Genomic DNA, 24,060 nt, shown 5'->3' with positions numbered 1-24,060 from the left:
CTGCGCCCACCTGAACACTGGCTCTGCACTACCATAGGCTGGTTCCCGGTCAATGGGACCTTAGGGGAGTGGTGCTTGCGCGCCTCCACCTCGGAGCCAGACCTCCTGCTGGCCGCTTCCGGGGCACAGCACGGTTTGCGGTGCCGGGACATGGAGGAAGCCTGCCTTAGCACCCCTGCTGTGCAGCTGACTGGGAGCTGTCTGAGGTAAGCCTGCGCCACAATCCTCTACCCAGCCCTGAGCCCCCCCAAACCCGGAGCCCCTTCCTGCACCCCAAACCCCTCATCCCCAGCCCCACCCCAGAGCCTGCACCCCCCCAGCCTAGAGCCCTGACCCCCTCCTGCATCCCTACCCCAGCCCTGAGCCGCACACACACACACCAAACCCCTAATCCCCAGCTCTGTTGGGTCACGGGCATCAACAATTTTCTTCAACTGGGTCGCCAGAAAAAAAGTTTGAAAACCCCTGTTTAAGAAGGCCTATACGTCAAACAATTGTGACTCATTGTTCACACACTAACAACTTCCACATCTGGGCTTGCTGTTGATGCCATAACCCTAGTGCAGCTCTAGACCTGGATCTCTCAAATACAGTGTCTAATCTGCAATGCTGACTATTGAATGAAGTCTTTAATGTATGACCTTTAACATAACTAATGCTGCATACAGCTGTTGAGACACAAAATACAGCTGAAGAGGTCTCTCTTTTGGTCTCTAGTGAAAAGTGTTTATTCCCCATCCATTTGAGACTGAGCATTTTGGGTACTTACCTTTTTAAAGCTTTACTGCTGGGCTTTCATTGCAAGTGGGGCTGTCTACACTGGGGAAATGTCTCACCAGTTCTACCAACAGAGCCCTTGTCTAGACAAGGTTCCAGAAGCTTGACTCAATTTTACCATTGTTTTGCTTAGACTTGCTTGTCAGTAGATTCATTTAATTAAAATAGTAGTAGTACCTGGTCTGGCTACCAAATGTTTGTCTATATCATCCACCAATTTTAACACTGGTTCAGTAGAAAGGGTGTTAGATCCTGAGAGCTCTGTACGGCCCTCTGCTGGTGAAAAGCAGACATTTTGTTCTGCTCCCTTGTCATCCCCCCTTTCCCTAGCCATGTGCTATATATATATATGCCTTTATACTGCGGGATGGAAGCAAGGATGGCTCTATTAGCTCTATTCATACAAATATTTCTATTGAACCTGATGGGACAAGTTGCATGAGTGAAGTTACTCACAAGAATTTGAAGGACCGGGCTCATAGATTAAAAAGTCTTCAGGGAAGGAACTGTATCTTCCTAGATGTGTGTCTGGGCCTCAAAGGCGTGGGAACTAGGGATGCAGGGGGATGCTGCTGGCCCCGGGCCTGTGTCCCGGCTGCCAGCCTCAACTCTGGGCGGGGGGGACGGGGGAGGCGGCGGTGGACAAAGGTAAGGGGGCTGGCTTTCAACACCCTCACTATTAAAAATGTTCCACTGCTGGGCCTACCAGATTTTGATTCAGTGCCACTGTAATATAAATATCAGATAATAATAAACACCATATGTTAATAAAAAATATAGATTCTTTTGAAGATTCTGTTTATAGTTATTCAGAAGGATGAATCTGATCAGGAAAGTATTTCATCTCGGTGACACTGAACAGCTGCTAAAATCATGTCTCTGTTGTATCTGCAATGCAGCAAAATCTGCAGATAGGCAGATACTCTAGCTGAATTAATTTAGAATGAGTTAATGTGCAATTGCTTTGTTTGCAAATGGAAGGATGTGTTACTGCGGTTCATTTTCATGTAAGCTTCACTCAGTTTGTTGACTGTGTCTCATGTTGGGATTTACATACAGGACCACTTCCAGGTCATTATACAAGTTCTCCCTCTCCGATTTCTGATTCTTTGGAGCTTGCTGGAAGTAACATATTATTTTATAAATTATAAACCAAGTACAGAAGCAACCTCTTTCCCCTGGTGGGTTTTCCCTGGATGAATCTTCAATTAACTGTTTAAACAAAAGACTTTTGGCTGCCCAGTCGAGGAGCACCTATCAGGCAAAACCATGGTGAGGTTTTCAAAGGGGTTCATTGATACTGCAACTCTGCACCCACTGAAACCTACAATAAAATTCCCATTTAATTCAGCAAGTACAACATTGAAAATCCCACATATGTCTGTAAAAAAAACATCTTCAGGCATAAAAGATCATATGAATGCAGTTGGGCCAATTATAAAATCTCCTCTCACATCCCAGTTAGATGGATGCACTCTGGGTCTAATCATTCATGCTATAGCAATGTTCTTAAGAGCGTCCATACTTTTAAACATTTGAGTAGTCTCATTGACTTCAATGGGTAAAATTACACATATGCTTAAGTACCTTGCTGAACTGTGGCTATCTTTTGCCACTAAACAGTTTAAAATAATCAGTTTATTCTGCTATATAGAAGATCATGGTTAAACTAAACTAAACCCCTTCCAAAAGAGATGTTAGATATAAGTGAGAAATGCATGGAAGAAAAAAGGACCAGATTTAAAGGGTTCCGTTTAACAGAGATGTTTTGCTGTGTGTGTACCTGGCAGACACATTTGTTGTGAAGGAAACACATTCATTGACAAACGTTAATGGTGTTGTTCCTGTAATATCTTCCCATTGAGCAGGGGTAGTTCCACCTGAAAGAATAAATAAATAAATAAATAAATAAAAATAATAGTTTAAAAACAAGCAAAATCCCAGCCCTCTTTTTTGTAGGAAATTTGTAGCATGTTTCAAATTGTTGTAAACAATAGGCCCAGTTTTTCCTTCAGTTACACCTGATGTTACGCCACTGATGTTAACAGGATTGCATGGATTTAGCCAAGGAGAGAGTTTGCCCAAATAAACCAATATTCATTTTCTCAAACGATGAGTGCTGAAGCACAGCTCTGGAAACAATCTTTTCAAACTGCATCTGAAACTGTATGGGACTTACAGCTAAATGCAAACCTCTGACATAGTAAAGCAAAAAGATGAGGCTAAAATTTTCTGTACAGTAACTCCTCGCTTAACGTTGTAGTTATGTTCCTGAAAAATGCGACCTTAAGTGAAACGATGTTAAGCGAATCCAATTTCCCCATAAGAATTAATGTAAATAGGGGGGGTTAGGTTCCAGAGAATTTGTTTTCACCAAACAAAAAACTAGATTATATATATGCATGTGTATATATATACACACACACACACACACAGAGTATAAGTTTTAAACAAACAATTTAATACTGTACACAGCAATGATGACTGTGAAGCTTGGTTGAGGTGGTGAAGTTAGAGGGCGTAAGATATTTCCCAGGGAATGCCTTATGGCTAAATGATGAACTAGCATTCGGCTGAGCCCTCAAGGGTTAACACATTGTTGTTAATGTAGCCTCACACTCTACAAGGCAGCACGAATGGAGGGAGGAGAGACAGCATGGCAGACAGAGACACACACCCTTTGTGTGGGAGAGAGAGAGAGACACGCATTGCCCCTTTAAGTATGCTGACATCACTCTAAGTACATTGCCTTTTGAAGTATATCAGGAAGTTGAGACAGCAGCTGCGGCCAGCAAGCTCTCTCCCTCCTGAGCCCTGTCATGTCCCCATCCTGCTCTATATGGAGAAGGGGTAAGCGGGGGACAGGAGCGGGGGGAGGGGGGACACCGTAACATTAGTTCCCCTCTGTCCCCCCGTCCTGCACAGCAAGCAGGAGTCTCCCGGGAGCAGCTCCAAGGCACAGGGCAGGAGCAGCACATGGCAGTGGGCTGAGGGACAGCTGAACTGCCGACAATTGATAGCATGATGGGCAGCTGCCGCACAGGGAACTTAGGGGAGCAGGAAGCTGATAGGGCAGCTGCTCGCCCCCCCTGGTTCCAAGCCCCCACCAGCTAGCTCCAGTGGGCTGCTCCTCCTGCAAGCAGTGGACAAAGCAGGCGGCTGCCAAACAATGTTATAAGGGAGCATTGTGCAACTTTAAACGAGCATGTTCCCTAATTGATCAGCAACATACCAACGAAACAACGTTAACCAGGGCAACTTTAAGTGAGGAGTTACTCTATGTCATAACTAAACATAACGGGGGCATGGATCAGCATTCATGTCACACTTCCTGTCAGTACCCAGCCCAAGCCAGGAAAGCTAATGATCTAACCAGCAGACCAAATTCAGTAATGAATCCTGATCACGTGCCACCTGAGGCATGTTGTGCAAATGCTAAGAAGGAGAAAAACATAACTTCTGCTCATTCCAGATTCTTTACCCATATAGTGGGAAATTATCCCAGTAACAACTCTGCTGAAGTTGTACTTGGGAGGAAGAAATTATCATAATAAATTTGTGATTTCTAGTGTATAGAACTTCCTTTTCCAATTATTCTGATTAGACTCAAGTTAAAGTTTTGCTATTTATTTCAGCAGAATTAATTCTGCAGAAGAATATTTTGCACATATAGAAAAATCTGTCGTATTATATTTTATATGCCAGTTGGGGAACCCCTCACTCATATTAATGAGCAGTTACTCATAACTGATTTCAATAGGACGAGCTGACCAAAGAAAATCAGGGGTTCCAAATTTGGCCCTAAACTCTCTGGGACATTGATTGTGTTTCCTTATGTGTCATGAATGTTTGGACATCATTGACCAGAATATGGTGCTCCATAAACAGAACCAATGAAGAAAATGCTAAGAAGTGAAAAGCATGGGGCTATACAGCATGGAGAAAAATATACAATATTGCTGCTGTTCTCCCAAGTGGTGAAATATCAGCTCCACTCCAGTGGAATGAATGCAGTTTATTTTCATATCACAGCCCCCAGTAAAGATTTTACAGAGATTTATGTCAATGTAATCTTTTAATACATTTGACCAACAACACTTTGTGATCTCAAGAGTCTGCATCACATACAAAACTCTAGTGCACTAAGCCTACCTGTTATGCTGCACAGTAATCTTAAAGTGGGTGTTTCTCCCCCATAACCATTCATCATCCCATCACTCGAGGCTTTGGGGACAGGAATAGTCATTGTGATTGGCTTGTGGAATTTCCTCCTTCTTGGCTCCAGGGTGACTATAGGACTGAAGGTTGCCTTGTTCCCTAAAATCTTCCTTACAAGTTCATTGTGCATAGGTTGGGCCTTTCCAAAGTAACAAGACAAAAATGAATAAACAATATGGAAATGTAGCTTAATGAAGATGTAAATGAATGTATCTGACCCCTGCCAGTGTTATATAGCAAGTCGTAATTAAATCCCACAACTCCTTTGTGAACTACGTTAGCATTACCATTGTAGCACAGAGAGGTTAAGTGACTTGCCCAATATCCGACAGTCAGTCACTTACAGAGTCATGAATAAAACTCAAGAAATCTGACTCTCACTATCTTGCTCTAGCTTCTAGACCTGACTCTCTCTCCCACAATTTTTATTTTGCTGTAGTGGCATTTTAGATAGCAGTGGGCAAATGGTGAGCTGATGTAATTGTTCAGCTGTCTGCTGACTATGCAATATAGAAAATGTATTGTTTTACCAGGGTCATGGCTCAAATGAAAAGCCAATGAGGAAGGTGTAATAAGCCTTGTCACTGCTTCTCTGTACCTGGAGGCCAACACGAATTCGCTTGGTTAGTGCGCCCTCTGGAAAGACTGCCTGCACTTGTGGTACTACAGTGCTGCTAAGCACACCTCCCTCAGGTCCAATGAGGTTGCTGTCCTGTTTGATCCGGGACACCACTGCAAAGTACTGTGGGAAATCCCTGGTGATGATACGGCAGATACGCTTCTTCTCAAGCTCCTCTGGAGTGTCAAGTACTAAGTGAAAAATGAGTCAGGTTCACACAACGAGAATTTCATAGAGCCAACACAGCAATTTCCAGACAAGAAAAGCTATACATACATAGCAAATAAAGGTGAAAAGCTTTAAAGACCTTTGAAATTTAAAGCAAAAACAGTAAAAGTCAGAATTCTGAAGGGAGTGGGGAATTAGAGATAGCCCAAAACACCTAATTCAGAACAAGATCTTTACTTTCCTGTAATGTGGGGGACATATAAATCAAGAACTTTGATTTGAGCTGATCTTTACACTATGTACCTACTTGAAGGCCAAGGATAACATCAACAGCACAAAGCTCCAATCAGTGAGTTACTTAAGTATGTGATTTAAGCACATAGGCAGTCCCATTCAGTTCAATAGTATTACTCACAAGCTTAATGTTAGGCACATGCTCAAGTACCACACTGAATGAAGATCTAAGTATAGCCTTTCTAAAAACTAAAATGCATCCTTCAGGTACATCCTCAACTACAGCACAAAGCCCATCTCCCTGCCGTAGATCATGGTCAGTGCCACTATGGAGTTATTACTATCCCCTCAAGTTGCAATAGTATCTGTGATTACTCAGCCCCTCCAAACAAGCAGCCTTCCATAAAGGTAATAAAATACAGCATGGTGAGATATTTGCGAAGGAAGCTCTTAGTTTAGTATTGTGAAAAGGGCATGGGAATTCATGTACCAAAAGGGAGTTAAACACTAAGAAGTTTTATATATGGAGGTTACTTACTGTCACTGGAAGTTTTTCGAGATGTGTGGTCCCTATGTGTATTCCACATGTGGGTATGCATGCACCCGAATCCAGAAATTCTTACAAGTAGTGTCCATTGGCCACCACATATGCAGTAGGTGTCTCCTCATGCTTGTGACTGAAGATATAAGAGCCAGCGCAGGCTGAAATCTCTCCAGTCCCTCTTCTTACCACAAATCCAACAGGTTTCGAAGCAGCGGGACAGAGGGTGGGAAGTGGAATCCAGAGATAGAGACCACACATCTCAAAGAACCTCCAGTTACAGGAAGTAACCTCCATTTCTTCTTCAAGTGCTGATTCTTATGTCCATTCCACATTGGGGTTATTGGCAAGCAGCGCTCAGACTGGAGGTGGGAGTGAGCCAGGAAGCCGGAGGCAAAGATGCTTGTGGTACTGCAGATACCATTGCTGCATCCACAGCAGAAGCGTGAACTGAGAAAGAGGGTCTGAAGAGGCATCGGCCCACACTGGCTCTTATTCCATCGGTTGGGAGCATGAGGAGACCTACTGCGCATATGTGGTGGCCAACCTCTGGACTCAGGCGCATGGCACACATGTATTCACGTGCACACATGTAGAATACACTTAAGGACCAGCACCCAAAGAAGAACTGCTCTTTACCAGATAATACCAGACATATTTTGCCTCTTTGATGCTTGTAAATGTGCTAGGATGTCAGCACACATATACCCCCAGCACTGCCATGTATACTAAGCATGTTATGATGTTCCACTGTGACTCCTGTGAAACATCAGCAGAATGTGGCAACATGGCCTCTGGAGAGAAGGTCAGTAGTGAGGCAGTCAATCAGAGAGGAGATAAACTAGGTCTTCCCCAGATACAGAAATAATACAAAGGATCATTTTAATTCCTCTGTTTTCTTCTTCAACCCCCACCTCACCCTTGTCCCAGCACTGAGTACCTTCATCCATTCCATTGAGGATTTCATTCAGTTCATCCTCGGTATATTCACAGAAATGCTCCTTCCAGCTGTCCCCATTCTCACTGCGCAGGATTACCAGCTCTCTCTCTTTCCCACGCAGAGCTGCAAAATGGGGGATCTCCACGATCACAGGCCTGACACAGCAACACAGCACATTAAATGTATATGGGTGAGAAAGGAAGAAACAGAAGTAACAGCAATCCATTCAGTCTGTTACAAAGTAACCTGGAATTCTACCCACTTCTCCAGCATAGTTGGGTGCAATCCTGAACAGCATATCAGTGGGTCACTAGAGCATCTTCGCTTTTTATAAGGACTCAGTATGTACGGTAGGACAGTTTAGATGTGCATACATCTCTTTACACACTGAAGGTACACACTGACAGCACTCAGTAAGGAAGCAGTAGTTTGAACAGAGATTTTAGAGTGTTGTTACAAACTGATAAAATTACTAAAACTCGTGCTCATTTTAGCTGTCGCCACCATGTGTGTTAACCTGTCCAATCTCATTTCAAAGAGAATCCACTGCAGTATATACAGACAGTGGGACAAATTCTAATCTGGTATACTAGTGAAAATCAGAATAATGTCACTGAAGTCAATGGGCTTGATTAATCTCTCACTTATGCTGATTTTACATCAACATTAATCTGGATTTCTACTAGTGTAGAGGAGATAAGAATTTGTTTCATTATGAACACACGTAAATATATATGTGTGTGTGTGTGTATATATATACACACACTCATAACTCTGGTATTTTCTACACTCTGTAAGAAAATATAAATATGCACTATACATATACCTCACGAGTGCATAATGATATAGGCCATCATGTACTTGATAAGTGTCATGCTTATTCATACTATGTTATATTATATCCAACATATAACATATTATTATTGGTTTGGTAGCAATGGGTGCAAAATAGACACACGCACAGAAGATTCTTTTTAGTTCCAATCCAGGTTGCTTTGCTACAGACATCAAGCACAAAACAGCTGGCACATTTTACAGCTAGGAAGATCTCATGCTAAAACAAAAATGAAGGTCACAGAACTTTACAAAAAAGATATAAACATACCACCAAAACAAAAACCACATACCACAAGGATTGGAAAATGGTCCACTAAAGGTTAGATATACAAAATTTCAAATCATAGAAAGGGACAATGTCATGGGCACAATGACATAAAAAAATAAATCATATTGCAGGAGAAGGAGAAGAAAGGGGAGGCCAGCATCCATCAATTTGTTTTAAGTCTCTCCTACCCAAGGAATTTGGTCCCAGGAGGCCCCAGCTGAAGGATTCGGCTGACCAAGCTTTCTCCCTCATTAAGTGGGGGAGGAGCCGTAGGCAGATGAAGTTTACTGAGTACATCCAAAGCAGCAGTGAAAGAAAGAACATAAATAAGCTTTATGTATGTTTTTTTCAGAACCCCAGTGCCACTGTCTGGTCAACAGAGTAGAATTAGGTGAAACACTGAATAAGGTTCTGCCTTAGTTGTGTCCCACTGCTGATAGAAATTAATGAAATGCTTCCATTAATGTTAATGGAAGTTTTGTCATTGAACTTAATGGGAGCAGAATCCGGCTCTTAGAATGGATGTGTCAGTGTAGTACAGTAATATTTGTGTTGGCAGGTACAGTACACAATACCTGATTTCACTGCCAGGACGCCACCCAGAAAAATGCCCATTAGTAGGGGATAAACCTATCAGGAGCGACACAAAAACTCTGACTAACGTATGCATGTGTGTTATTCAGATGAATTTTTATTGAGATTCCTCATTGGATGGAGGGACCATTTAAAAAAATAAAAGGTACTGCATGTTAGTGTGAATGTGGGGAAGGAGAGAAGATTAGAGAAATAATTATTGTGACAGCAGAGGTATTCTGCTGGTATTTTAAATTTGGTTTTTGATAAGAACTGACCTAGATTAGAAGAGAATATCAAATTAGTATTTTGTTTGGCAGCTTTTCTGCTGATGCATCTGAAACCTAGGAGCACCCTATTTGTCACAGAAGAGGACTGGCCTCTAGCTTTATGTTCCCAGTGTTTCATAACCCTTCCTGATCCATTATTAAAGAACAGCATCAATAAAATATTGGGAACAAGCATGGATACTTTCCCCTCTCATACTTGATTCAATGTATTTTTAAAAAACATCAAACCACCTCTCACTCTTCCTCAAGCTCATTCCTCCAGATATAATTTCAGAAGGTGGCTCTGCTGATTACCTTTACATGACAGGACTTAACTACAATTGAATTGTCTCAAAATGGATTTAAACTGTTGCCTTTCATAACTTCATTCGTCAGTTTCCAACTGAAGCCATTCACTCTATTGGAGGGGTTCCTTCAATCATCCATTTTTGGATGCTACAGTTGATAAGGAGAGTAGCTGGTAAAACAAACAAAAGTGTGGAGAACGGCTGGTTTCAGCAGAAAATTGCTAAAACAAGCACAGCAGTAGTTGCAGTTCTGATCTTTCTATTGGGTATTGCAACATAGGACAAAATAAACTGCTAAAGAATTCCTGAGTTGTCCTATTGTTTGAACTTGCAATTTTAACCCCAGAAAAATCAAAAGCTTGTGCTTCCCAGATAGTCCAAATTATTGACAGCAGGCCTATAGACAAAACACAAGTTTCTACTATAAGTAGCTTTAACTTGTGCTGTATCTGTAGCAGGCTTTAAATTTGGTTTTAGATCAGTGCTGTGCTATTTGTTATTCATGCCTTAACTGTGGATGATATAAATAGAGTATGAATTGCCTAACACTGACAGCAATGCGATTTCCATTTTACTAGCACGGCACTGATTAATAAACTTATTCGAGGAAGCACACTAAACCTTAGTGTTAGTGGTTAAAAAAATCAGTGTTTTCAAATGAAAAGGCATACAAGCTAAGTGAATTGCTGACAAACTAATCGCTGATTTGCACTAGGGGCCCTATAATGTTATGATCAATATGTAACAGTATACTAAACAGACATTTTCCATTTAAATCTTGAAGCAGGGGCTACCCCAGTGCAATCTGCAAACAGATGGAGCTATACCTATCATTTTCATTTCGGTCAAACAGAAAGTCTTACCCAAGAAACTGAGCACCAGAAGGTCCAACTTCAATCAGGCGGCTGGCCAGACCTTCTCCTTCCACCATCGGCGGCATGGTGGCCAGTCTATGACGTTTGACCAATCTGCAGGTTACTCGTGTTGGGGCAGTGCATTTCCGAGGAGGAATAATGATCCTTAACCCGTTGTGTCTGCAACCTCGCATGGCACCACCACGGGCATCCACCATGAAGCTAACCAGGAAGCTGAAAATAAATTTATATTAGATATGACTGGAAAGTGTATTAGCCAAAGCAAAATCACTTCAGTTCTGTTCCAAATGGTTTTCTTCCAAAATGTAACAAACTATATATCTAGGGCACTTTCTTAATCCGTACAGTTAAAAAAACCAACTCCCCTTTTGTATATGTAGCACTAATTCATGCTAACATCCCTGATGGCTTGCACTAAAAATATTTATCTTAAGAGCTTTTCATAGCAACACTCTTATTTTGCAATGCAACTGCTGGAAGAAATATACCATATATAAAATATAGCGTCATGACCAAGTGTCTTTATTTTATACATATATATATCGATATACACATTTTCATATTATATATTTTTCCGCAATGCTATCTGGCATATTTCTACCACTAGTGTCATTGCAATGTAAGATGGGCATGATACACACACATGTATAGTATACAATTTTAATATATATTATTAAAGGAAAATGGCTTACTAATGCAATAATATAAAGGCAATTCTGATTTTTTGAAAGATCAGTATAATTTTTTTAGTAGTCTGATGTAACTAAAACTCCTAAAATTATGTAATTCACAGATTATGAGTCAAATTTTGTTCTGGAGTAAGCAGTTACAACTCCTATTAAAACCAGTGGGAGTTGTAGCTCTTTATATCAAGTATGAATGTCTCCCTATCTCTTTAACATTTAGCATTTCTTAAAAACTTTTCACTATATGATATCATGACAAACTGACTAGAGAGAAGAAAAATAATCTTCAAGATTTCAATTCACTTTTTTTTAAAAAGTGACTATATTGACTTTTAACAAGATAAACACTACTTCTTACTACATTTCAGATGCCCACTTTTCTCCTTACCCTTTCCAAAGACAAAACAGGACAGGAGAAAATAAGGATGGGATTCTTCTACTAAAATCATTTCCTTATACAGAGAGAATGGCATATAATCGAATGTGAGATGGGCTTGTTGTCAATTAGGATACTGTCCCAGTGTGCCTCTGTTATATAAGGATAAGACAACTACAGAAAGATGTGGAGATGTGAGCAGGTGGTAACCATTCTGTAATGGGTTTATTTATAAATTTCTGCTTTTTCTCTCTTACTATATATACACAATGTTAATACGTCTCTGTAGGACACCCTACAGTGGCAGGAAGACATCTGTGGCAAGGAGGTCCCTCATGGCTTGAGATAAATTGCCTTTATTTTTTTCCTTTCTCCTACCTATAGCCCACTTTGTTCAGTCATGACTAGACAATGTGCTGATTTTGATAGTTGTGCTGCGATCTGGGACACAGCTTAATTAAAGCCATTTCTGTGAAACATACAAAACCCTAGAAAAAATGGCTACTTTAAATTTTATATTGTTTAGTTTCATGACTTATCATCATCACTGCCCTGGGGGTGGAGAGGCCGGCTTGCTGCAGCGAGAGTAGGGAAAGTACATGAGGCAGGATAATACCAGACCTACTTTTAGGACTACACTAGTCATCAGACAGGGATTCACACAAATACTAACATCTGCACGGAGAGACCTGCAATAAAAAAATCTTACCACATGAGAGACAAATACAGATATTTTTCACTCTCTGGGGTCACTCGGTATTACAAATATTTGAATCCATTCATTATCAAAACATTTACAATTCATTCCACATGCTGTTAAAACAGAACACCCAACACTCCGTGCAAGTCACGTCATAAAAATGAATGAGAGGAAGGAGCCACAACCTGCCAATCTAAAGCACGCCATGCACCATGGATGCCATATGAAGAGACTTCCCACTCCTTCCCACACATGCAGTCTCCTAGTCTACCACCATTCATATACCTCTAGATTTTGTTTAGTGTAATACCCTATGGAGTACAACTATTATCTCATTCCTCAGGGGACTGATGGTTTCTGTGGTTTTAACAAAAAACAAACAAAAATGAACAAGTATTTACAGCTTTAATTCCTTAGGGTTCATTTTTGAAGAAAGGACTCTACCTATCTTAATCCATTCTAGATATAGTTTAGTGTTATATATATATATTTATGAATAGGGATGAAAGAGGAAATCAAGGATGCTAGTTGCTCAACTTTTACAATAATGCTATGTGATTGTCTTTCCAAGATAAAACAAAGTCATTATCTAGATGCAGTTTTTGTGTCACCTTTATAATAAATGAATGAAAATGTTTGTGACTTTTGTCTCTGAGAATCAGCCTAAAATTCAATGATGAAGAATGCTTTAGAAATGTATTTAACAACAGCCTAAGTTCTGGGACGGCATAAGGAGTTCACAATCTGGTGTTAATATTGTGAACAACTACAGAAACTGCTACCACTGTTATTAGAGCTGGCTGAATTATTTGGTGCAAATAATTTACTGAATTAATTTTGGCATTTTTTTTCAAGTGAACTAATCATTAATACAATTTTTTTCATTATTCAACAAGTGCTCAAGATGGTCAACTAATAGTAAATGATAATGGAGTCAACAATTTTTTTCCTTTCATTCAGGGAATACTTTATTCCCAATGAAAATCTTTTTCTTAGAAATTAAGCAATTCATCGCACATTGTGTGTCAACATCACTGTGCACACTGGGGCTGCTACTGAAATACAAATAAATAGATAATAATATCCATAAATAATAATTCAACATCCCTAATAATGCATATGGCATAGTACCCAATCAAGGAATCCCTGCTACAATAGCAATACTGGCCTCTGCTATTTTCACAGGTGGTACTTTCTTTTTAAGTGAAGCTTTCTAAGGAGTGAAAGTTTTCAGATAAGCTAAAAAATGAGAAATGAACTGAAATTATGATGCTTTCCCATGAAACAGACAGCCTGTATACCTGTGAAGTAGCCCTGGAAGAGGATATTTGTTTAGACAACAAATCAGTGGTGTAAAAGTGAAGTTAGAAATAGGACAAATATCTCTTTTTTCAACATTCTTATTTATACTGGAATTTTGCAGCATGTTCACAAGTAATATAGTAGCAGCCCCTGTGTTCCATCCACTGGAACATCCAAGATCTACTGAAGGTCAACTTACAATTCTAGTATGGTCTGTGTCTCTAATGAGCGTCACAGGTGCAAAATACTAGCTATTTAACTTCAACCCTTCTCAGCCAAAGACATAAAAGCATGAAGCAAACTAACTTGTCAGTCTTCCGTTTATTTAGGGTATCTAGCAGCTGGAATAAGCAAGAGAAAGATCCCAAATATTTATTAGTAAGGCCAGCTACTATCCTCAAAAACAGAAATAGGCCAAGAAAGGCACATTTGAGAGAGGATATAAAGATAACGAGAGTAAAAAAGCATCAGCGGACTAGGGACATTGACAATTCAGAAGTAATAGCTGATTTTGTTAATACAGCCATTAATAAAATGCTTAATCCTGCTTTCACTGACAGGGCCGGCCCACAACATTTTGGCACCTGAGGCGGGGAGCTCAAATGATGCCCCCATGCTCCCTCGCTTGGGCCAAAACTTTGAAAGGACTCAATTCTGCCTTCTTCCTGTTCTGCTTCTCTCATGGTACTGCTCTGCTACCTACCCCAATAAAGGAAAACGAACAACTTAAAACGCCTTGTTCAAAAACATTAAGTAACACTTAACTTTCAAACACCTGAACAGCAAATGTAACTTTTCTTGTCTGCGTAGTAAACACTGGCATTTTTATCTGTTTGAATGACCAAAGTGGTGCTTTCCGTGCCTTCTTGGTTGCAAAGATTTGAACTGCTTCCTGAAAGTCCACAGTCTGGTCCAGCTCATGCTCTACTGAGATGGTTGCAAGGCCGAACAGCCTCTCCTGTGTCACTGTGGAGCGTAGATGTGTTTTTATTAACTTCAGCTTGGAGAAGCTGCGTTCTCCACTGGCAACTGTTACAGGAACGTTAGAAGTATGTGCAGAGCAACAAAAGCATTTGGAAAGAGGGTGGTCACCTTATTTGTGCACATATATTCCAGAACAGCCTTTGGAGTTGATCCTGCTGAAATGTATCTTGAAAGGGCTTTCAGTTCATCACCTAAATCACTCGCATCAATATCGCGCATGTCATCATGTGTCAACACTGTCTCTAGTGCCCTGCATTGCTGGTGTAGGTCTTCTTCAGGTATAGCGAGGAGTTTTGGAATATCATACAACTTCCCAAATATACTGCTGTGTTCCTTGAGCTGCATGAAAAGTTCTTCAACTGACTGTATTGCACAACCTAGCACCTGGTTAAAGAATTCAACTTTGAATTGTTGTTTGGGGTCTCTTATGGGATTATCCCGTGCCTCGTAATCAAAATGTCTTCTTCTTCGGTGACTCTTGTATTCTTGAATGGGTGGGAAAACAGCCTCAGTGTGAAGTTCTTCTGCCAACTTCTGTGCACTCTTCAGAATGTTTTGAAATCCTTCGTCTGACCGGTAAGACTGTAGGTATGACTTTGCTTTGTCCAGTTGTTCCATTGCTCCAGACATATCAAGGTCAACACCTTGGAGTCTTTTGCTTACAACATTTATTTCAAACAGTATGTCATGCCACAACACTAAACCACACAGAAATTCGAAGTTATGTATGTTTCTGGTGATTCCATTTCCCTCTACCACTGTTCTCTCATGAACAGTTCCTGTCATAGCATTATCCTCCATAATGGCAACTCTGGCATCATCCATTCTTCCCAATTTGGTGTTGGATAGGCTTTTTCGCCTCCACTCGACTTTCCCATCGTGTGGCACTCAGTGGTTTCAGTGTCAGAGAGGATGTTCCCAAATGTTGCTTCAAAATTTGCCATCGATGAGTTGATGCAGAGAAAAATACATAGATGCTTTGAATTACATTAAAATATTTAGCAGCCTCACTAGATGCTGATGCTGCATCACTGACCACCAAGTTTAATGAATGAGAACTGCATGGGACAAAAAAAGCTCGAGGGTTTAACTCTCGGATCCGTGTCGGCACTCCTCTGTTCTTTCCTCCCATGTTGGCACCATTATCATAGCCCTGACCTGTCATGTCAGCTATCGCAATTCCCATATCTTCCAGCTTTTTAAGAAGCACATTTGTCATACCAGCTCCTGTAGTATCATCAACATCTAGAAAATGCTCTCTGACAGTCACCATTGCAGGGACATTTTCACTAGGTTCTGTTGTTACAAAACGCACCATTGAAGTCATTTGATCCGTATGGCTGATGTCAGGTGTGCAGTCCAGAATAACAGAACATAAGAAAGGTCATACTGGGTCAGACCAAACGTCCATCCCGCCCAGTATCCTGTCTACCGACAGTGGCCAATACCAGGTGCCCCAGAGGGAGTGAATCTAACAGGTAATGATTTTGTGATCTCTCTCCTGCCATCCATCGCCACCCTCTGACAAACAGAGGCTAGGCACAACATTCCTTAGCTAATAGCGATTAATGGACTTAACCTCCATGAATTTATCCAGTTCTCTTTTAAACCCTGTTATAGTCCTAGCCTTCACAACCTCCTCAGGCAAGGAGTTCCACAGGTTGACTGTGCGCTGAGTGAAGAAGGACTTCCTTTTATTTGTTTTAAACCTGCTACCCATTAATTTCATTTGGTGGTCTCGAGGTCTTATATTATGGGAAAAAGTAAATAGCTTTTCCTTATTCATTTTCTCCACACCACTCATGATTTTATATACTGTTACCCGGGGTTCTTTCAACCCAAAGCTCTTGGTAACGTTTACTCTGTGCGAGGTGGTGTCAGGAAATAAATCAGGGGAGACATGGCCGTCCGACCAATAGCCGGCTGGTACAAACAGGACAATGCAAAAGTGCTTTCACTTAAAGCTAAACTTTACTTAGTCTCAAGCACTTACACACTTCCGCAAAAGGTTAGTAAAACACCCCCAACCTTTGATAATTACCAAAGCTGAGTGTGGCTCTCGAGTGGCACAGCGGCCAGCTTCCAGTGGCCAAATCTTTCATCTGCCAATGGGGACTGCAAGATGTATCCAGAGGGAGAGTCCAAAAAGAGTCCAACTACCTCAAACTTTTTCCCCTTATTTATACATTAGACATGCCCCTTAAAGAAAACTTGTTACAAGCAGTTTCAGTGGTCCAACAAAAGGTTCCTTCTGATTATTGATTAACCAGGTGTGGGTTTTTCCAGAGTTTGCAGCCTTGAGGCCCCCAATAGATATTCCTGGGGCACATCCTGCTCCTCTATGCATGTATCAGCCACTTCAACACAATTCTTATCAGGAAGGACACGGGGTCAAGCTGCCCTCTCTGTGGCACCTAAAGACCCCCCTCCCCTCCTGCCTTGGTTAAGCTAAGCCTGCTGACTTGGTCAATTTACAGCCTGCTGACTTGGCTGCTTTTAGCAATAAGCCATAGTGGTTTCAGGCACTTTACTGGTTTGTCAAAGTCTTCCCGTACAATACCTCTATCATATCCCCCCCTAGTCTCCTCTTTTCCAAGCTGAAAGGTCCTAGCCTCTTTAATCTCTCCTCATATGGGACCCATTCCAAACCCCTAATCATTTTAGTTGCCCTTTTCTGAACCTTTTCTAATACCAGTATATATCTCTTTTTTGAGATGAGGGGACCACATCTGTATGCAGTATTCAAGATGTGGGCATACCATGGATTTATATAAGGGCAATAAGATATTCTCCATCTTATTCTCTATCCCTTTTTTAATGATTCCAAAAATCTCATTTGCTTTTTTGACTGCTGCTGCATACTGCGTGGACGTCTTCAGAGAACTATCCACGATGACTCCAAGATCTTTTTCCTGATTAGTTGGAGCTAAATTAGCCCCCATCATATTGTATGTATAGTGGGGTTATTTTTTCCAGTGTGCATTACTTTACATTTATCCACATTAAATTTCATTTGCCATTTTGTTGCGCAATCACTTAGTTTTGTGAGATCTTTTTGAAGTTCTTCACAGTCTGCTTTGGTTTGAACTATCTTGAGCAGTTTAGTAACATCTGCAAACTTCACCACCTCCCTGTTTACTCCTTTCTCCAGATCACTTATGAATAAGTTGAACAGGATTGGGTCCTAGGACTGACCCTTGGGGAACACAACTAGTTACCTCTCTCCATTCTGAAAATTTACCATTTATTCCTACCCTTTGTTCCCTGTCTTTTAACCAGTTCTCAATATGAAAGGATCTTCCCTCTTATTCCATGACAACTTAATTTACGTAAGAGCCTTTGGTGAGGGACCTTATCAAAGGCTTTCTGGAAATCTAAGTACGCTATGTCCACTGGATCCTCCTTGTCCACATGTTTGTTGATCCCCTCAAAGAACTCTAATAGATTAGTAAGACATGATCTCCCTTTACAGAAACCATGTTGACTTTTGCACAACAATTTATGTTCTTCTATGTGTCTGACAATTTTATTCTTTACTATTGTTTCAACAGAGTAATATCTTGCTGACTTCAGATCTGCCACAATCTTCTGCTTGACTTTTATTGCCAGCAACTGTATGATCTCATTTTGAATTGTTTTTCCAAGGTAGTGGTGTGTGTACATTTCTTGGGTGGTGACTCTTCTTAGATGCTCCTGGAGTACAGCATCAAAATCAGCCATCAGCTCCACAATTTTAAGGAAGTTTCCATTGTTTGGCACATACAGCTGATCTGAAGTGCCACGAAGTGCTAGGTTTCGGGTAGCAAGTATTCTTACCATGGCAATAAGCCTTTTCAGAACACTTTGCCAGTCAAGAGCAATCTTCTCTTGATGCTGATCATCTATGGTGGCCTTTAACCTTAGTCTCATCTCAAGCTCTTTCCATCTATGAAATGCTTTCTGGTGATTTGCTGCCTTCTCATGGCATGCCAGGTTTCTAGCCAGATTTTTCCAGTCCTTTGTTCCTGTAGAACCCAATGTGGCTGGAGCATTAGACTGGAAGAGTTTGCAACACAAACAGTATGCAGCATTCTGGGTTTTTGAGTACATAGGCCATGGCCTCTCCACTTTGTCACCATTGTGGTTTTCACGCCAGTAATGTGTTGGATGGAAACTTCTATTTTCATTGTTTTTGGGGAACATGAAGTTTTTCACTTGCTGTGGCCCATGCAGTACATGGAAGTCCCTCAGGCTACTGCTCAAGTGGGTCCACAGTCCTGGATCATCTAGACTTAAGGAACTAAACTCAGCAGCAGCTGTTTCTTGCGCCTCCACCACACTCTTCTCTGATCTACACTTTTCTTCAGGAATGTGCATGGCTACATCCATTTGAGATGGAGATATGGATGCTGCAGTAGCTGCCAGGTCACCTGCACTCTTGACTAACTGGAAGATCAGGCATCTCCTCACCACTTACTTACTCACTGGGGCTGGAAGGCTCACCGTGAACATTTGTGTCTACGTAGCCCAGGACCTCCTTCCTGCTTAGATAGGAGATAGCTCATTCCTGCTTAGATAGAAAAGCTTCCTTTGCTTTCTTTCTTTTTCTGAACACCAGAGGGGCGTTTTCTTCTTTCACTCATGACTGCTGTTCTGTGCCAGCTATAGTGGCTCTCAACACTCAATTGAAGGGGACAAATAAGCAGGCTGGTAGCAGGGTCTGAGTGAGGGAAGATATCCGCGTCTTAAGGGCCTAACTGGCTCCTACTACTTCAGTTGACTGCCTGTTCTCCTCAAGTGGGTTCAGGGAAGCAGCAGGAAACAGGAAGCTCCCTGAGAAGCTGGTGTTAATCAGTCCAGGCTCCTTGTGGTGCTAGAAAGGTACATAAAAGGCTCCTCCTCCTCCTCTCTCCCTGCAGCTCCTGCTGCTTTTTGTTATTCCCTCTCACCTTTTCTCCTGCCTGCCTGTTATGTCTCTTGTGCCCTCCTTCCTCCAGCACAGCACTCCACCATCCCTAAGAGCAGAGAGAATACACATGCACCAGCAGCAGACACAATTTTCTACACTCTGGGTCCTAGTGGCGCCCCTCCCCCCTTCCAGTCTGGCACCTGGCGGCTGCCTCAGTTCACCTCATGGTAAGGCCAGCCCTGTTCACTGAAGTCGATGAGAAACATTTCACTTATTTCAATGGTGAAGGATCAGGCCTAAAATGGTCCAAGAATACATGGTAAGTGGAATATATGCAAATCAGCAAGTGTGGATGATATTTCTATTGATTTCAATAGGGCCAGGATTTCACCCTACATGGCTTAAGAGTTTTAAAGTAATGAAACAATGAATTTATTAAATCACTGGTAAATAATTTTGAAAAAAAAAATCCTGGAGAACGAAGGAGGCAGCAGATGTATATCAAAAATCAAATGTCATACCAGTCTTCTAAAAATGGGAATAAAATAAGCAACCCTGACAATTACATCCAATAAGGCTAACCTCTATCCAGAGTATAATCATGGAAAAAATATTAAGAGGAAGAAAACCCAGTAACCTTCTAGATTATAATAGTCATAAGCAATTATGGGTTTGGTAAAAACAAAGGCATGGGGGTTGAATAAAAACAAATCATGATGGAAAATTAATTGCTTTTCAAAATCTAATTACTTTACAGCTTCACCCACTAGTTTGTAACAGATTTTAATAATGTGTTCAATGTTCTGATTCAGAAACTTTTACATAAAAAGTCAAACGGTGTCATACTGAGTAAACATTTTCTGAGGGACTGTGAACAAAAGTTAATGATCAACAGCAATGTATTGAGTTGGAGGAAGATGCTGCAGGGACGGTGCTTAATTTGATATTTTATTAGTGATCTAGAGGATGAGAAAACAGCATATTATTTACATTCATAGATGATTCTAGATTGGAAGGTGATTCAAACACCAGTGAAGACATAAGAATAAAATAAGGGTTAAGACTGTGAGCAAGAAATAACAAAATTAGATAAATGCAAGCTAATGATCAGTGTATCTATGGAAGAGTAATCTGAAACTGATATTGAGTAGGAAGGAAGAAACTGGAATACTGTACACCAAAGGAGAATTATGAGTAATAGAGAACAGCTAATTATGTATGACTTTGCTATTTGTTATCGCAGCAAAATAAAAAGCCTTTGCAAATTTAGACATATGCATGCATTATTTCACAGACTAGAGAGTTAATAGTACCTTTCTGTATGATTCTGGTGAGATCATACCTAAAATATTATGCACAGTTCTGGACACTTAGTACTAGAGATGGGCTAGAGTCCTAAGTTTTGAAGTGGGCAGAGCTATCAAAATCTGGATCAAACTTAAGATCCACATTTAGTAATCTCTCTCTCTCTCTCTGCACAATGGTACCCCAATTCCAAGCTTACAGAACTTGAAAGGAGTTGGGTCAAAATTCATACCCAAACCTGAATTTCATGGCTGGGGTCCATGCCTATTCAGTACCATAGATATGTTGTAAAAGGGAAGTCAGAGAATATCTGGAGAGATTGATTTATGGGGAAAGGTCAAAAGAACTAAACTAATTTACAGAAACTGATGAATATGGGAGATATAATATCTATAGTCATTTTAAGGGTGTAAAAACAGTAAAGAAGAGGTATTAGGATGGTATTGGGGGTATAGCCGGGGCAATGGGATGAAATTGAATGGCGTCAAGTTAATACAAATATAAGAGAAACTTCTAACCATGAAGACTCTTTCAGAAAGATCTCTCTCAAGTGAGTGATAGGAATGCCTTCTTTTGAGCCCTAGAGTACACAAAACACTGAAAGAAACATACCTGTATCAACACAGCAATGGGCTAGATGAATCTTTTCTAGTTTTACATCTCTATATATAGCTGAAGAAATCTGTCACACACCATGTTTTAAAGGTCCCTCCTGTAATAAATACATCTCATGGAACTGTATTTCTTAAGTGCGGGTAGATGTATTTGTTTTATTAGAAAAAAGAAAAGGAGTACTTGTGGCACCTTAGAGACTAACCAATTTATTTGAGCATGAGCTTTCGTGAGCTACAGCTCACTTCATCAGATGTTTACCGTGGAAACTGCAGTTTCCACGGTAAACATCTGATGAAGTGAGCTGTAGCTCACGAAAGCTCATGCTCAAATAAATTGGTTAGTCTCTAAGGTGCCACAAGTACTCCTTTTCTTTTTGCGAATACAGACTAACACGGCTGTTCCTCTGAAACCTGTTTTATTAGAATTATGTTCTATTTAAACTTTAATTGAGTCCTGATCCAAGATGGCAGCAATTCAGGAGTTAAAGCAATGAAGTCAAAATATACATGTGTCAAGAGAATTGACTGCACTAACAAGAAGGTAAACTTTCCTGGAGGTAGGGATGGACAATTTTTGAATATGTTTCATTTTCTGGCAAAGTTTTAAAGAAAAAAGCTGGAAATGAAGCTTAGCAAACGTAGGCTATGACCCTAACGTCTATATAGTCTTGCAGGACTGGATCAACCAGCACAGTTACTAAGCTGTGCTTCCTAGAGTTTAGGATTAATCATGCTTGCAAACAAATGTCAAGTGCTTGTTATGGCCCAAATCAGAGCGAAAAGGAAGTTTCAGGGCAAGATAGTGAAATTCTCCTTATTAGGGGGAGTTGTAGTAGATGAAAAGATGAAGAGAAGATGAAAAGCAATTAAAGGGACGAAAAGCAAATACTCTTCAGGAAATATGATATAAGTTGGGTATTCCATGGGAGGAGGCTAAGACATACTGTTCTGGCAAGAACAGTTACAGGTGAGACCAACCAATGTCCACTCTACTTAATGTATCAAATTCAGCCCATTGACATCAGTGAAGTTGCCCTCACTTATACAGGGGTTTAACTGCTAAATTTTGTCCACTATGTAGGTCCTAATTGACTGGAACTATATTTGGGAGGAGTTGATATGTGAGATGCATGAAAGCCATAAAGGTAATTTTATATACTTCATGGAGGTAGGTCATAGTATTGTGTAAATATAATATTCAAGCTTTATGGTCCAGATCATTAAAGCTGCCTCAATGAAGCTTCCATCTTTGTGCTTGCAACTCTGCACACACCATTTTCAAACACTATCACTCAGGCAAATGTGACAGAATTTACATACAAAACTCTTTGGGACTAATGGGATTTCTGTATGTAAATTCTGTCCCCTACCTATAAACCGTGCTTTAAAAAGGCACAAATAATGGTCTATGTAAACAAAATTATGCAAATACAAATGTAGGCCAAAATTTTATAATCAAATGTTAACGTGGTGTAAGGAAGAGATAGTAGTTACCAGTTACATAAGGCCTTTTATTCCAAAGGATCCTATAGCAATTCACAAATATATACATATTACCCCACTGAGGAAGAGCAGTCATTTTGGCTAAGCCCATGAGAGCAAGCCCATTACTCTTACAAGATGTCTGCAAAGCTTTCCACACAAAACAGACCAAACCTTTGTCAGCTTGTTGGTTTTTTTTATAGTCTCATTTGCAAGAAACATACAAAATGCATGGTGTTCAATGTATCTACCTTGAGAACATGAAGAGCTGAGATGCGGTTCCAAGGAATCTTTGTATTGCGCACCTTCTGCTGTGACACTAAGGGCTTGTCTACAGGAACATTTAGTTTGGAGCAAGCTCAGGGGTAAATCTACCCTGCACTAGCCTCCTACACAAGAACTACCCACGTGGACCCTACTGACATGCACTAACAATTTCAAAGCAGGGTAGGTCAAAACACACTAAGGAACTGTTAGTGTCCATCAGCATGGTCTGCATGGCAGACTAGTGTGGGGTAAGATTCACAGCCTGGCTTGCTGCAAATTAAATGTTCACGTAAACAACCCCTAAGTTATTTCCTGGTCTGATTTTCTTGGTATGACAATAACATGTAAACAAACTATTTCTGTGCCCACTTAAAAATACAGCAGAGAAATAAACAACGAAATAAAGAATGGCTAGACCTTTATTTGGGGGAAGAGAAGACATTATTTTGGGGCTTTGCTAAGTGTCATTGTTTTGTAAACTGTTTGCTAAGAGTTAGTCTCTTCAGATAGCAATGAATACCAGATTGCTGGGGCTCAGCCGCACATCTCTGTCTGCAGAACCATTTGAACAGCCATGCAAACACAGCTCCCTGAAGAGTCTTTCTAAAACAGGCTGTGGTTAATGTTAAAATGAACATAAAAACTGAAAATGCAAAAGCAATACACCCTCATTATACAGTCAGTTCAGAAATGATTCTTCAATTGAGTTAGTAAGGCACATGCTTCTCATCATATAGCATGAAACAATAACAGTCATCACTGAACTATATCCACCATAGGTACATTTAAGAAATTTTCTAAGGCATCTTAACTAATATAAGAAACAGGG

General features: G+C 40.6%; 1 protein-coding gene across 28 annotated transcripts in view; it reads right to left on the bottom strand.

Moving 5' to 3' along the window:
- The window catches only part of ANK2 (ankyrin 2), a 566,593-nt gene that overhangs the window by 46,984 nt on the left and 495,549 nt on the right, over positions 1–24,060 (bottom strand). For 17 of the 28 annotated variants that reach the window (XR_012158530.2, XM_073340925.2, XM_073340929.2 and 14 more), the window contains 6 exons: positions 10,616–10,840; positions 8,791–8,889; positions 7,498–7,652; positions 5,594–5,805; positions 4,930–5,134; positions 2,561–2,657 (listed from right to left, as the gene is read on the bottom strand). Coding sequence is in view for 27 of the 28 variants with exons in the window: in XM_073340925.2 (XP_073197026.2) it covers positions 2,561–2,657; positions 4,930–5,134; positions 5,594–5,805; positions 7,498–7,652; positions 8,791–8,889; positions 10,616–10,840 (993 nt within the window). In the remaining variant the exon portion in view is untranslated. The remainder of the gene's footprint in view (positions 1–2,560; positions 2,658–4,929; positions 5,135–5,593; positions 5,806–7,497; positions 7,653–8,790; positions 8,890–10,615; positions 10,841–24,060) is intronic. The other 11 variants (XM_073340948.2, XM_073340943.2, XM_073340927.2 and 8 more) reach the window with 1 other exon arrangement.

Source organism: Lepidochelys kempii, chromosome 4, assembly GCF_965140285.1.
Source record: "Lepidochelys kempii isolate rLepKem1 chromosome 4, rLepKem1.hap1, whole genome shotgun sequence".
Taxonomy (NCBI): domain Eukaryota; kingdom Metazoa; phylum Chordata; order Testudines; family Cheloniidae; genus Lepidochelys; species Lepidochelys kempii.
Note: the sequence above shows the minus strand (reverse complement) of the source record. Positions and strands in the feature narration are given on the sequence as shown.